At 32.4% G+C, this 16569-nt stretch overlaps 1 protein-coding gene and 1 long non-coding RNA gene across 5 annotated transcripts; one reads left to right on the top strand and one right to left on the bottom strand.

The window, feature by feature from the left end:
• Positions 1–3501: 3501 nt before the first annotated feature.
• LOC144547223 (uncharacterized) lies at positions 3502–5679 on the top strand. Of its 4 annotated transcripts, none has more exons than XR_013509053.1 (3): positions 4433–4636; positions 5019–5470; positions 5665–5679. It is a non-coding gene; the product is annotated as an uncharacterized LOC144547223 (long non-coding RNA). The 4 variants fall into 4 exon arrangements; XR_013509054.1 differs by lacking the exon at positions 5665–5679 and adding an exon at positions 5637–5651; XR_013509055.1 differs by lacking the exon at positions 5665–5679 and having other exon boundaries at positions 4439–4636; positions 5019–5370; positions 5404–5467.
• Positions 5680–7598: 1919 nt separating this feature from the next.
• LOC144547221 (glucan endo-1,3-beta-glucosidase 10-like) lies at positions 7599–10560 on the bottom strand. The gene is made up of 4 exons (XM_078295811.1): positions 9936–10560; positions 8940–9342; positions 8136–8548; positions 7599–7870 (listed from the first exon to the last, which is right to left on the bottom strand). Exons 1-4 carry the CDS (start codon positions 10320–10322, stop codon positions 7793–7795), a joined length of 1281 nt encoding a protein of 426 aa, XP_078151937.1. The 5' UTR covers positions 10323–10560; the 3' UTR covers positions 7599–7792.
• Positions 10561–16569: the final 6009 nt, after the last annotated feature.

Raw genomic sequence — 16569 nt, 5'->3', positions numbered from 1 at the left:
GTTAAAAAAATATCACCAAAAAAAAAAATCCCGTCTGTTATAATATTAGTTATCATCTTTATCATTTGTAATGTTGAAGGAATCATGTCAAGTCTAAATTATTAAAAAAATATTTTTTATATAAAAAATTACAGTTTTGCAACTTAATATTTACACTGAGAATGTCTGAAAGTCTTTTAACTTTCGCCTCGTGCTAAAAAAGATATTTTCAACGTTGATAACTATAACTTTGTTAATTAATGCTGAAATTTGGTATATTTGGTCAAATTATTATTATTTTTTTGATAGCCTGACAATTAGAGATGTATAAAAGTCATATAATAATTGTATAAGTCATGACAAAGTACAACACGTATGTCGATCACATGCTGTAATTTATGTTTATATATAAGAAAATGCTAACAGTCGATCCAACCATTCAACATGATCTCCATATGAATATGTAATTGCAAATCAAATTTTATATTTTTTATAGTTTTTTTATTATTTTTTTAGATAAGTAGAAAATCACTTGATCTAAAATTTTTGTACCATTGAGATCAAGTGATTTTTTATCTATCTAAAAAAATAGTAAAAAAATAAAATATAAAATATAGTCTGCAAGTACATATTTATATGGAGGCCATTTTGAACGGTTTAGATCAACCGTTAGAGTTTTGAAAACTCAAATATTGAACATTGCATGGAGGCTCTCTGTGCTACGCATAGCATAGAAACCAACTCCTTGTATATATTTTAATGTACAAAATAAAGTTAGAAAACTCACATTAAAAAATAAAAACAATTTCCTTCTGAATGGTGTGAATGGAATCATAGTTACTTTTTTAAAGCGTTTATTGGCGCCATCAATGCTGATTCTTGACCCCTACAAAAGAAAAAGGACAAAAAGCAGGTGAACTGGTGGAAGTTTTGCATCTTATTATGATATGTTTTTAGTGTTTTCTTAAGGTGAATGTTATTTTAAGTTTTTAACAGGGTAGCGTTACAAAATGGTCCTTGATTCCGTATGATTTTTTGTGTGAACTGTGAAGCAATGCGTTCACGAGCAGTCACATCAAACAAAGGAACGTGAGGCTCCAAGGAGGCGCGGCGACTAGACTACACCAACTTGCACACAATAATAGGACGAATAACATCCATACACGTGTCGATATTTGAGTGGAGATCTTTCTGCTTCCATTTCCTACACACGACTTGTACAAATTGGACGTTGCAACTGCCCCAGCTCTTAAAAAAGGGATAATTTTCTATTTACTCTAAAATTTTCTTTGATTTTCTATTTCCTTTAACTGTATTTATTATTTTTTATTTAGTCATACAATTAATTATTTATAATTTAAGTACATCAGAATTTGTATTTTTCAATGAGTGAGTCTATGGTAGGGGTGTAAACGGTCGGATACGGATCGGATAGTGGTCTTACCGTATCCGTATCCGTTATAATTTTTCGGATACGGATACGGATTCGGATAGTCTCGGATACGGATACGAATCGGATATTAAATGTTACGGATACGGATCGGATATCGGACGGATACGGATATTTTTCATAATTAGCTTGTTAGTTACAAAACATCTATTATATTATTAAAATATTAGTCACTAATTATGTCATAGTGTTATATTGTTCATCAAAATATATATCTATATGCAATTTAATAAATTATTCGTACAATATGCAATTTAATAAATCAATTTAAAAAACATATATCACATTTGTTGTGGTTTAAAATATAAACGGTCGGATACGGATAGTAAAATGTCTTACCGTATCCGTATCCGTTATAATTTTTCGGATACGGATTCGGATACGGATAGTCTCGGATACGGATACGGATCGGATAATTTAAGTACTTTTCCGGATTCGGATTCGGACGAAATCGGATATTATCCGATCCGTTTACACCCCTAGTCTATGGTACTATGCATATCACGGGCTGTTACCGTGCTACGGCTCTATATTTGAGTTTTGAAATCCTAACGGTCGATCCGAACCGTTCATCTTGTTCTCCATATTAATATGTGTTTGGAGACCAAATTTTACATTTTTTGAAATTTTTTTACTATTTTTTTAGATATTTAGAAAATCACTTGATCTGAAAATTCCGGACCATCCAAAAACAGTGATTTTCAATAAATCTAAAAAAATAGTAAAAAAATTTCAAAAAATGTAAAATTTGGTCTCCAAACACATATTAATATGGAGAACAAGATGAACGGTTCGGATCGACCGTTAGGATTTGAAAACTCAAATATAGAGCTGTAGCACGGTGCCAAATCGTGATATGCATATTACCATAGACTCACTCTTTTTCAATTATACCCTTCTCTTAACTCTTACATTTCTTTATTCCTTTCTCTATATCATCATCTTCTCTACGCTGAAGGAAAGAAACGACGGATTGCGCGACGCAATGACACTGATGTGGATTTTGGTGACATCGGCTTGTCTAAAAAATTGAAGCACAACATCAGATTTCTCCGAGATTTGAGGTGGAATGAGTACCTAGATGGCCGAGTTGCTTGATTGATGGAGAGGTGCATGGTTGGATGAAGTAATTTACCGCAAATTGAGAACCGGAGATAGAGATAGCAGATGGAGTGGTGTAAAGGGGAAAGAGTTTCTGCTTCCTAATAAGAACGGGTATTTTTGTCTTTTATTATTTTAATTAATGATTTAATTATATATAACTTTAAAATTATTGTATCGTGGATAAAAAGAAAAGATTTTCAAGAGTTGTAAGACAAATTAGATATATTTAAGTATTTAGAGATTTATAAAAAATTAAAGAAGTCTAAAAAATATATAAAAATCAACCCTATAAAAAATCAAAGAAAGTTGAGGAATCAACCGCCCCACGGAGAATCACTGTGGACCCTACAAGATGTGAAATCACAGAATCGACATGGAGCACGGATTTGCCCAGTGATCGTCGTTGTGGGACCCATTATCAGAGGAACATTGTAGGGAGCGGAGCGGTATCGATGATCAGATGTTTGTTAAATTTGGGCCGAAATTAGGCTTAACTGCTTAAGTATCGACAAACGAGGAGATTTTTAGAGGAAAGCAAAAGTTCACATGTAAGGACTTTTTGCCAACCCTATTTGTACCCAATAGTTTATAAGAGATGCATTATCGAAGCATGACAAAAGATCAAGAAAAAATAATAAAGAAACAGACTTCAAATACCATTTGTTTACGTATTTTTAAATAAAATAACACTTGCATGTTGAATCTCTTATTTTTTAAAAATAGCAATTTTTTAAAATTTTATTGTTCGTATGAGAAAGATAAAGTTTAATTAAATATTTTTTTGTATATTCTGAAATAAAACCTCACCTAGCTAAGTCAAGTAATAGTAACTTGTTAATAAGTATTTGTTTATTTTGAATACATATATATACACTTTTAATTCCTATCTACAAATATTATCTTAAAGTCAAATTTCAAAGAACAAAAATATTGGTTCTCCTAATTAACTTCATTTTTATTTGGACCCCTTGCTTTTGATAGGAAGAGTGAATTTTTAAGAGAAAATCCAAATATTTAGACTAATATAAAATTGCTAAAATTGCTTTTCTAATTTAATATAAACAAGAATTTTACTTAAATTAGTTATTTTTTTCAAGCAATCAGGCTCACCGCTTACCATATTGAAAAACATAAATTATATTTAAGTTTGTCGCAATTACATCATTTTGAGAAAAACAAAATTGACATAAAATGATATAAGACGTTAGGTCATATTCTATTTGTTCTCACTAAAAAAAATTTAGATGTCATGTCACTAGAGAACTTTGTGTCGAAATATTTATTTTTACCATTCGAAAAAATAAAAGTTAAACAAAAAAAATCAAAATTTGCCTTGAATTTTATTTTGCAGTTAGAAATTAAAACAATAAAATTGGTGACGCAATTTCACGTTGAAATGGTCAAAACTGGTGGAAAAACAATAAAATTGGTGATGCAATTTCACGTTGCGTCAACTCAATTTCTTATCGCAATTTCACGTTGTGGCCATGTCAATAATAAAATTTCTCAGATTTCGTAGTTTTTTTATTTACCATTTTTATTAATGGTAAAAATATAAATTTCGGGACTTTGTGCAGCAATTGTTTACCCTATTCTACTTGTTTGGAGTTATTTCGGAGACTGATTTTGGAGATCAATAACCTACAAACCATTCCAGTATATTAACCTCTGGTGCTTAGCTTAGCGTTCATCGTACGCTGTAGCTCATTAATAAAAGTTATTCATTTAATTAATGATTTTACGAGGCTTTCCGCCAATGCAAATATGCAAATAGTCACGGAATTTCTTTATGTGGGGCCCACAACCCAGTGTTTAAACTCCGGAATCGAAACCCACTATTAAATACAACTCATAAAATCTCCTCTCCTCGTAAATATAACGCGCAGGGCTCCCAACAGCCTGAACTCGTTTACACGGAAACCATAGAGAGAGAGAGAGAAGAGAGGAGGCGACGGTTTAAAACAGTAAATAAATAAAAAAGGAGGGTTTTTTGAAGTAAATTTGTCGGAGGAAATGAAGAACGTTGGTCTCGTCGCAACCTCTCTGATCTCCGTCGCCTGCGCCTCCGTTGCTATCAGTCAACAGAGTCGCTCTTCCCGCGAGGTACATGTATTCTCTGTACTCCTTTCCCATTGCGGATTGTCTCCAGTTGTTTTTTGATCCGGGATATCACGGACGTGATTATCTATTACGCAGTAATTTTGCATCTGTTCAATAGGATTTTTCCATTGTATGGTGGAAGGGGGGGAGGAAGAAACTTTTCTTTTTTGACTGGATTTTCAAAGAACCATCTTGGCGTTTTACATCGAAACCCCTCGATAATTATTTTTCTTGTACACCCCTTGAAAAGGACTACTTTGTTAATGCTATGATCATGTTCAAAGTATTTTTGAGCCGATATTGGCACAGGATCATTTGTGATAAATATAATATATTAATTCGTTTTGGAGATTTATTTGCTAATCTGATTTATATACTGAAATAGGCTTCGATGAGAAACGCAGGATCTGACCAGACAAGAAACAGCGAAGATAAATTCGCACCGCGATTTGATGGCTTGCGTTTTATTGAGACGCTTGTGACAGCCCATCGCTGATTTCTTCTCTGATTTTAGCATTATTGATGAAGCCTATTGCTGCAAGTTTTGTTAGGTTCTAATTTTTAGTATTTGCTAGATTCAGTACATCTCTAGTTGGAAGAAACAGATTGATATGTAGGCATGAAATGCATTAAACTGTAATCACGAGAAAGAAACGATCTTTGATCTGCTGTATTAATTTAAGACGCTTGATCTTGTGTCTGGTGCTTTTTTTTTTTAATTTCTTTTTCTTTTTCTTGTTGAGCAGACACCGGTGAGAGGGCTTGTTTAGCCATGTGCTGGTAAATGGACTTAATCCAAAATTCTTAGAAAGATTTCCGAGATACAAATTCACACGAGTATGTTACTAGTTTTTTTTTGTGTGAGAATTTAAAATTACAAAACCCAAATTTTTTATTATGATTATTATTGTCACTAATAGTAATAAATCATGACAACATTGGTTATGATCATCATCATAACAACAATTATGGTAATTATTATTTTTGAATATGTTACACTCAGGAAGGTTTTCATTTTTGTCCTGGCTTAGTTACGTAGCAAATCCCACAATTCAGTAAACGGAACAAGCAACGAGTTTGAAGCTGATTAAATTGTTTGGTTGGGAATTGGGATGCAAGATATCATGGATTGCCAGGAAAGCATGAGCTTTTAGCCGACCACATATCTCGGGTTCAAAGCTGGACATGTACCAGTGGCGTCAATCATTCCAGTCTGGCATTTATTATTTGAAAATCACAAATTTGAAGCCTTTCAATCCTGTCCAAATCGATCCTGCCCGGCCCGGCCTGGAAAATGAACTTGAGCACGGAAAGGGAGCTTTCGGCTGGAGATCTTATAAATTTTAAAATCGTTCTCTCAGGCAAGTCGGTGTGCAATTGTTCCAGTACATGAGATTATAGATTGGGTTTAACATTATTTCTAGGGAAAATTTCTATTGTAACCATACACAGTTTTGAAATTAGCCTATTTTTTCGTTAAAACACTGTAATATTGAAAATTCTCACAAAAATTTAACACCATCTTGTGACACAGTTTCACCGAGAAAAGTACGCCAATCATAATATTAAAAACATCAACTGCCACATCAAAATGAACGAAGTAGTTGACTGTTGAAATAAAAAAAGCATGAAAGTAAATTAAAATAAAATATTGTATCTCAGGAGAAGGCTTACATGAGAAGTTTGGTAATGCAAACATTTGGTTGCAAAATAGTCTCGCTAATGTATTTTTTTCGTAATTGTTTCTTGAAATTTGTAGGTATCTAGTCTTAACCATGCCAGGATGTGGCTAGCTCCAATTCGGTCGGTTCAATTGTTCTATGAATGCGTGGCGTAGTTTTCTCATAGAAATTGTGTCATATTCTGGTGTTATTTAACATAATTGTTGTGAATAAAGCATACCGAGAAGAAATATTGCACTATAGATCTATTTTCATTTAGATTTTGCAACTGGTTGGTGTTTTCTCTTTTGGTAATATTTCAGGTGTTGAAAGAGGAGAAGAGCACTGTGTGCAAAAGGAGAGGAAGAAAACAATCACATGAATTGGACTCCTCCATTTAAAATTAAAGAACAAATTAGTAAAGAGTTTGGCTAGAATAACATCAGTATCATTTCAATCTATATAACACCAACTCTAAAGTCTATCAAATCAATTTAAAACGGTGAATCCAAACCGTTCAAACTCATCTACTTCATTAGTTGTGCGTTTACATGCAAAATTTATAACTTTTCAAATTGATTTAGTGTCAAGTCAAGCGGTCAAATGTGTGAGTTTTTAAGTTAATTTTAATACATTAATTTTTCAATATTTTTACCGCTTAATTTGATACTAAAATAACTCAAAAATATAAAAAAAAAATTGCATGTAAACGCATCACTCATAAAATAAATCGGTTTGAACAGTTTGAATTAGTCGTTTGAATTCGATTTGATAGACTTTAGAGTTGGTGTTATATAGGTTGAAGTGACACTCATGTTATACTAACCAAACTCATTAGTAAATTCAAATTATAAAATTATAAAATTATTAAATAAAAGATTAAATAATTGAAAGGGGATAGAAGAATAATGTTAAGTTTTTGTGGAGAATTTGGATATTATGATGTTTTGATGGAAACATTGACTATTTGAAAAGTTTGTATGGATACACTAGAAATTTTTCCCAACTAAAATCAAGAAAGGAAGCAGAACCATGAGAACTTCTCATTTGAAAAGTTCTGCAAAACACGGTTGCCACATCCTTTTGCTAATGTTCTAATGTTTATATATTGTAAGGCCATTTCAGCAAATACAACAATTATTTGTATAACTGCTACAGATCTCTATATACCCGGTATCATTACTTCGGTTTGAATAGAACAAACTATTTTATAATCATTTTTTTCCTGAAAACTCCAATAAAGCTGAAAAGCTACTTTTGCATCTGAGCTAAAAATAAAATAAAATAAAATAAAATAAAAAAACAGAAAAAAATTACAGTCTAGAATTAATATAATCAGGACAACACAATGTGCACGCACAGAACTTACAGGACGACACAAAAATTAAAAGCCCTCATTTTTTTTAATAATTTGCTGAATTAATAAAATAGTGGAGCGAGGATCAACCTTTTAATCCCTCAATTACCTACCAAATTATTCTAACCAACATGTTGAAGCTCAATATAATAATGATAGCACACCAAAAGCACATGCACCGATTGTTCCGCCCATAACTCTCTGCCATTGCCACCTCAGCTTCATTATTTCCCCAAAAAAGAAAAGGAAGAAGAAGTTATTACCAGCGTCAACAGCACCCATCCAATGATTCAAAAGTAGCTACATTATGTGTCTGCTTAGCTATTTGGAAACATATATAGACTTTTTCTACAAACTTTTTGCTTGCTTGTTTATTTTCTCTTTTTTTTTAGCTCTTTACTTATTTTTTGTTTGGGGGCAGGGTGTTGTTAATAAAATTAGCCTACAGTAAAGTGGAACTGAAAATATGACAAGTCCAACTAACCGCAATGGCTCCTGATATGCTGTAGTATCCATCGTCTGGAGGACCTGAAGTCGAATTACCACCGTATCCAAAACCGCCACTGGTTCCACCACCATTCATACCACTAGTAGAGTTATCCGCAGGCAGTGAATATCCTAGAGGGTACACAGGCGTCCCGTCTGGCTTAAATAAACCGTAATTCCTCTCTGATGTTGGCCCATCCTTTTGATTCTCATTGAACAATGCAAAGACATATGCACGAAGGGTCACACCAGGCCGCAAGGGTGTGCCTTTGTTCTGTGCTACTAGACGCATGACATTGCTGTTGTATTTCGCGGCATTTTCGGGACTCGCACCATGTTCATTCGAGTCGCCTACTGATGGCCAGCCTGTCTCAGATATGCGTACCTCTATTTTCTTTGCTGAATCACCACCTGTACATAGGTTGGTAAAAAGGTCATGCATGTTAGGGGTCCGTAAGTGATTTTGTAGTAAATATTTCACCATATGTCGAAGGAGACAAATTTATAATTTAGTTAGTAGTGGATTCTTAAACTGTGGGATATAAAGCACACTCTAATAACCGGTACAATTTGTCATATTGTCATATTGTGCAATGGTCTCAGTAAATCGATACCAAACATAGTAGGGGCAGGATCCAATAACTCCAACTAGCACGAATTCAACTGAACTACGCGATAATTCTTGGAATTGAATACTTTCGCTCAACCACATTTAATCTATTTACTGACCTAAGAACAACACAAAATATTTTTGGGTCGAATGTATGGGTCTCCACAAGTTAGTGAATCAATAATAATATACCTGCAGCATTAATAGCATGATAAACCGCATCCACTTGTGCAAGAAGCATGTTCGGGTATGTAAGACCCGTACCGTTATCCAAAATTCCACTATAACCGGGTTCCAAAAGAACATATTCTATATCTACATGGTTCGGCTGTGCAACATATGCAAAGTAGGGGTATGCATTGATCATAAATGGTGACCCTGTTTTGGCATGGAAGTCTAGAATTGGGCAGATCACAGGTAGTAGGTCTTTGCGAAAGTAGGTGGTTGAAGGGGGGTATGACGTGGCAAGGATAGCGAGAGAGTGGGCAGTGGTGACAGCAATGTTGCCGAGGCTACATGTGGCAAGCGCATCATGTAGACATTGCATTGCCGGGAGGAGTAAACGGGAGTATGCTGTGTTGTTACCGGTAAGAACCTGGATAAAAAAATAATTATGGTTAGAAGTTAAGACATCATATCTGTGTGAGTTAAATTTGTTTAAAGGATAACGGACGTAGGCTTTTCTTTTCTTTTTTTCTTTTCCTACGTGGAAAACAAGTTTTACAATGTTTATATGGCTTGTATAATATGATTGTTTTTATGGCATGAGCAAATTTGCTCTTTATTGTTTATTATATTGTCAAAGTATTTACTCTTTAGCTGCAAAGTGGGTGGAAACTGGAACACGAGTCTCACACGTTGTGCTTAACAAATTAAAATGCCCATCCATTTTGCACGCGTCACCAACATACGCAGTAAAATAGTGTGAAAATATTATATTTTTATGTTTTAAATGCCTCGTCAAGATTTAATTTTTAAAGTAGACGCAATTTCAACGGCTATTTGATCGATACAAGTAATTTAGCAGTAACGGGTGTCTAGTCCCAACTGTTGAAACAAAAGAGGCATAAACAATGTAAATTTAAATGCATCACCAGTAGTCAAGTACACCATAAATGCAAATAAGAAAAAACCGATGCATTTGGTGAAAATGTACAATTATAGCAAATAATTCTTACTTAGCCTCACCTCATTACCAACAGTAATCATGGAAATCTTGGTCGCAGGCACATACGGTTGTATATTCCCTTTAATCCACGCCATTGCCCCGTCCGGCGTGGTTACTCCCTCCACACAGCGATCCGTCAACCCGACAACCAGCTCCACACCCGTATTCGCGAAGGCACGCAAGACGGACGGGTCGGTGTCATACAACCGAACCCGCCCGATACCGAGAGAAGCGAGCAGAGTAGGTACAGCCGAAGGGGGAGGGAGGTTGTTTCCGACTCTGCCATAGTTGATTCCAACTAGAGCCGTGGGTGTGGCGCTGCATTGTGGGACCCAGGGTGGTAGAGAAAGGAAGAGGAGGGGGAGGAGGAGAGTAGGGAGGCACTGGAGTCTCCAGTGGAGTGGCATTGTTGATTATTGAGAGGCAGAGATCGTGAGGGAGAGTGGGGGAATGAGAAGGTGAGAAATACAGCTGGGAGGTTTTGTCTGGAGGCGCTTGGGAGGAGTGAAGAGTGGAGTTGTGGTCACCGGGAGGTGAGTATGTCAGTCTTAATTTTCTCTGTTTTGTGTAAAAGCGGGTCCCAAGCTAGTTAGATATGTGCAATATTGCCAGTAGACATGGTGTAGATGCTAATGAGAGTTCCGAGCAACTAAGTTGGCAATACATAAGAAGCTCATTTTCTTGATTAATGATTAATGATATATTAAATTTTGTCAATATTATATATTCAAAAAAACGAACAAAAATTTGATCATTTAAATGTTCAATATTTTACTTTTTAAAGCTATTTATAACTTTATGGTCACATAACAAATTTGCAAATTATTTGTAATTTTATATTTAGTATGTGTTCCCATCAAAAATAAATCATCAAATATTTAAATCTTTAGTTTATATTTAAAGTAGTACGCTTGGTGCATGACATACTTGCCCAGCGAAGTTACAGGGTAACTCCGCTGTAACTTCTAACTTTCCGACCGTAACAGAGATAACGGAGAAACAGTTCCGTAAACCAGGTCTAATCCGTACGAAACCTCCAGACGTCATCAATCTCTATCCTTTGGTCAGTGAAACATCGACCCCACCTGTGGTCCGATTGCAGTCGCTTCATTACTGACGTAACGGTCCTTTGCCTTTTGTTCGAAAATTAACCCAGTCCACGTGCCATGTACTTCTACAAATGTGTGCTGAGTGCGGACGACACTAACTAGGCGCACCATCTTACGATTATCTGTGGACTCTAATTTGTAGAAGAAAGTGGTGCGCTAGGAATCATACTCGTTAAAAGTTGCATGCAACTTGACTTCACTAGGAATTGTTTTGTAGAATCCATAGAAGATCTCTGGATTGGACAATTGGAAATAAGAGGCTGACGTTTCATAATTGGATGGCTGAAGCCTGAAGCTGATATGTGGGGCCTGAGTTGTGGAACTTTTTTAATTTTTTTTGTGGAATCAAGGCGCCCATAGGACATAGGTACCTGGTTAATGGCGATAGTATCTCAACAATCGGATTGATGCATTTTAGAGTTTCATAAAGATCGATCAGCGATTTGAGATGGATGCTTCAAAAGTTGTTAATCTAAATTAATTATTTCAGGAAATATAAAGTCCGTGCAATTTATTTTTTCAGTATAATAATCTCAATTAGAGGGAGATGATATTACATTGTAAGATTTGTTACCGAGACAATACAATTCAAATTTTCATTTTAATTGATAAAATTGTCCTTAGTACCTCTTTTGCTCCTCTAATTAGTACACTTTTTAATGTCTATATATATTTTTAATATACTTTCTTAATTTGTTTATCTTCTCCACAGAGAAAGAAAAAAAACGGATTGAAGCTATAAATTATTCTATTGTTATTTATCAAGTTCTTAAAAAATCCTTTTTTGCGTCTTCTCCTCTTTCTTTTGAATCAAATTAATTTCAATAGATCACCTTCTATTATGTGAATTGAAGCATGATTTATCTAATAAAGTACAAGTAGACTGATACCCCCCCCCCCCCCCCTCTCCTGTCCACCACACCCCAAGAAACATAAAAAAAAAATTGTATATATATTTTTCTCGACAACAAAATAATTAATCCACAATTAAAAAATTTAATTATAACACAAATCTCCAAAATATTATAACATAACGCGTGAAATCTTCGTCTAAAGGATATCTTACAAGTATTTTGCATTTCAAAAAAAATCCTTTTCTTACGTGTCTAATTATATTTTTTCTTAATTTTTTGTGTAATTATACCAAATGAGTTTTATTATGTATAACGAATATAGTAATGAATATATCCAACGTAAAATAATTAAAAAGATCCAGTTTGAAAATAAATAATATTTATGAAATTTATATACAATTAGTATCGATAAATTTATATCCAACAAAAAGTATTTTGCCAAAATAATTTTTTATTTTCTTTAAGAAGATACTTGTGGAGTTGGGTAATATTAATGTATAAAATGATAGATTTTTAATAATATAATAAAATATTTTATTCTTGTTAAATATTTTTTTTAGTACGATGAATTATTAATAAGGAATATTCAGGACTGTACAAAATTGCTCGAACTCACAACTTGCTCATAACTCGCTCGTTAATGGCTCGTTTTAACTTGCTCATTTACAACTCGAGTCAGTTTCAACTCGAGCTGGCTGACTCGTTTAATAAATGAGCTGAGTTTGAGTATAACCCAGCTCGCTCATTTATAACTCGAGTTGCATAACATGAGTTTGCTGGTGCTTATGTACTAAGTTGTTGTATGAAAAATTATTGGATTCTAAGTTGTTGTTTGCTTTGAGTTGATCGATTATCTATGTGTTAGATTGTTTGTATTTAGATAAACTATTACTAGGCCATTTCAATTGTTTGTGTATAGATAAAACACACACTAATGTATAACAATACCTTAGAACTTGATTGGTTAAACGAGTTATAAACGAGTTGCGAGTCAACTCGAGTTGATAACGAGCTGAATTCGAGTTAGCTCTACAGCTCGTTATTACCATCCCAACTCGAGTTGAGTACGAGTTGGGGGTAACTCGCTCAAACTCGGCTCATTTACAGCCCTAGGAATATTATCAAATATTTATTTGATTTATAAAATTAAATTAAAAAAAATAATTATACAATAATGTAGGTGGGATGAGTAGAACTAGGGTATTCTTTTAAGCAATTCATACACCAAGTTCTTTTGTGAATTTAATTCTAAAATTTAACGGATTGGTTTTAAACTACAAATCTAAATCGTTAAAATCAGTGTTGTAAATAACGGTATACAATCATCGGGCGGACGAGGTACCGCCAAGCGATTAATCGGTATGCAGTTGATTAATCAGAATTATGCAGACAATTTAACATTTTTATTAAATTTTTGTATATATATCATAATTTATTTAAACTCAATAAACTTTTCAAATAAACTTAATTTAACTTAGTTTCATTATTATAACATTGCACTACGTTTATTTTTTCTTAACGCATAAGCATTTTACATGTGTAAGTAACACAATTATTTAATGAAAAAATAAATTCAAGAATTGAACCTTTTCAAATACTAATAACATATTATTTGAAAGAAATTAAACATTCAGACATAAAATCACTAAATTAAGTTTATGATAACAACTTAGTTTTATAAATGAATATGACGTACTAATTGAAAAAATTACATCAGTAATTAGTAAGAAAAATATACGGTATATAAATAACATAAGAATTAAGAAGAATTAATCAATTTCAAAATAAGTAAGAAGAAAAAACATATATAAAAAAAATATTAAATTTATGTCCAAGCACAAATAAAACTACAATAGATGATTTATAAAAGTTATTATCAAACACTATCACAGAAAAAAAATCAATGTGAAAAATAAATATTTACTGGAATAAATTGGAATAAACATAAATAAAAAGGAATAAACAGGAATAATTGTAAATAAACGGACGATTAAGCGGTAAAACGGCCGATTAATTGAAAAAAAAAAAGGCCAATTAATCGTTTTCATATGCAAACAAGCATCCGTTAAGTATATTCGTAATAGTTTTGCCGCCATTAACGATTAAATGGCCTTTAAGACTATTTTTTTACAACACTGGTTAAAATTAATTTACCTTACGAGTGATGTATCTACCTATCAAAATTTAAAACTTTTGAATTAATTGTGTACAGAGTTAAGTGATAAAAAAATAAATACATTAAATTAATTTATAGACTTTCTAATTTTAATCGTTTAACTTTATACTAAATTAATTTTAAAATATAAAGTTTTCGTATGCATACACATCACTTGATTCGATAAACTTAAGAACATCCTAAAAGCTCGTAACAATATTAATTCTTTTAATTGGACTATCCCTTTTAATAAAGTTACCATCAGTTTAAATTACTCGGAAATCCGCCTCATATTTTATTGATAATTCATCGTTTTCTGCAAATTTCGGCATAACATGCATATTAAAAGGTATATTTTTTTTGTATGATATATTGATATGTAGTGTTTTAAAATGCAGCTGCATGGACTGTATATGCGACTGCATATGTTTATGTAACAGTTTTCCGCATATATAATCTCATGCAATTAAGTTTGTGCGGTTTTGAATATATGGACACATATACAGTCCATGCGGACTTGAAAAAAGTGTAAAAGTTATTTTGCAATGGAGAAAATTAGAATCTATAACATTTATAATATGATAAATAACACAAATCATTAAACTAAACAAGTTTTTAGATATAAAGTAGTTTTATTTTATCTATATTTCTTTAACAAAGCATAGTAAAACCGCATATGTACTTTCACATACAAATCTGCATATGCAGCAATGACCTTCCGCATGTATGAACAAAATCACATTTTAAAACATTGATGATACGTAAGTAAAGCATCCAATTTTTTTTTACTGTAGTCTGGTAAGGTTTGAATAGAAAGCAATTCAGATCGTCTTTTTCTTTTTTTTGGCTTTCATTATGATGGTCTTTTACAAAATTGACATAGACGTACATAACATAATCGTTCATTTGACTCTTTTCTGACGAAGTCATTTTCAAAATATAAATAAACACATCAGAATTAAATAAAAATTGGGACCATTGAAAAAAAAACACCATGTTGTTTCCATTCCAATGGACCTAATGGCATCATCTTTCGCTCTCATCTTACTTCTATTTTATTGTATTATCTTCAAATCAGCAAATTCTTTGAATTAAATCTGATTTAACAAGACCGGATTCCAGTAAAACCTCAGAAAATCACATCAGTTACACAAAATTCCTCTCCGACCTCATTGATTCCGTCCCTGCAAAAATATTGTTTTTTTACAGTATTAACCTTCAAATAAACAAAAATTATGAAGGGCGAAAATCTAAACCAGGTTATCTTGTTTCTTACCAGAAATACCCAAACTCGAAATCTCCAGAAACTTCTTTGAAGAATTAATTGCTTTCTATATCATACTGATATTCTTAAAAAAAAAATAATCCGATATAACTTTTTCTTAAAACAAAAAGTTTCTGATTCATAATTATAATTGTGATTTGTGACTCCAGAGCAGGGAGTATTCCCTGAACAAGCCTGTCATGGACAAACAAAAAGAAAATTCTGTGCTTAGGAACTTATTTCTTGTTTTCATACTTCTATTGATTGATTCGGAAATTATTGTCAAAATCAGCGTTGTAAATAACGGTATGCGGTCGTCGGACGGATGGAATACTGCCAAACGATTAATCGGTATGCGACCGATTAATCGGAATTAAGCAGATAATTTAACGTTTTTATTTAATTTATGTATATATATCATAATTTATTTAACTCAACAAATTTATCAAATAAACTTAATTTAACTTAGTTTAATTATTATAACATGACACTACGTTTATTTTTTTCTTAACGCATACACACTTTAAATATTTAAGTAACATATTTATTTAATGAAAAAATAAATTCAAGAATTAGACTTTTTCAAATACTAGTAACATATTATTTAAAGAAATGAAACATTCCAACATAAAATCACTAAATTTAGTTTATGATAATAGCTTAGTTTCATAAATCATTATGTTGTACTAATTAAAAAAATTATACCAGTAATTAGTAAGAAAAATATATAGTATATAAATAATAGAAGAATTAATCAATTTCAAAGTAAGAAGAAAAAACATATATAAAAAAATATTGAATGTATATCCAAGCACAAATAAAACTACAATACATGATTTATAAAACTTATTATCACACACTATCACAGAAAGAAAAAGATCAATGTGAAAAATAAATATATACTGGAATAAACTAGAATAAACAAAAATAAACAGGAATAAACAATAAAACAACCGATTAATCGTTTTCGTCCGCAAACACGCATCCGTTAAGTTTAATCGTAACGGGTTGACCACCGTTAATGATTAAACGACCGTTAAGATCTTTTTTACAACACTGATCAAAATGACTAAATATATGCATTATTAGGAGGATTCTATATTTCTATCCCTACATATTATTCATACAATTAACTTCAATAAATATTGAATTATTTTATAAAGAGTAATGTTAAAATGTCTCGTTATTTCTGTACCCTAATTATATCCCACATTTTTATTTTCAAGTCAAAATAATTAATCCAAATCGCTAAATATGATCTTCATATAAAAA

The sequence above is a fragment of the Carex rostrata genome, chromosome 31 (genome assembly GCF_964058835.1).
Source record: "Carex rostrata chromosome 31, lpCarRost1.2, whole genome shotgun sequence".
Taxonomy (NCBI): Eukaryota; Viridiplantae; Streptophyta; class Magnoliopsida; order Poales; family Cyperaceae; genus Carex; species Carex rostrata.
Note: the sequence above shows the minus strand (reverse complement) of the source record. Positions and strands in the feature narration are given on the sequence as shown.

Bases quoted from the DNA above. Each gene is read 5' to 3' on its own strand.
- LOC144547221 (XM_078295811.1), bottom strand. From the start codon at position 10,322: ATGCCACTCCACTGGAGACTCCAGTGCCTCCCTACTCTCCTCCTCCCC. The intron at 9,343-9,935 runs GTGAGGCTAAGT...TTTTTTATCCAG, and splicing joins TGATTACTGTTGGTAATGAG to GTTCTTACCGGTAACAACAC. The intron at 8,549-8,939 runs GTATATTATTAT...ACCTATGTACAG, and splicing joins TCATGCTATTAATGCTGCAG to GTGGTGATTCAGCAAAGAAA.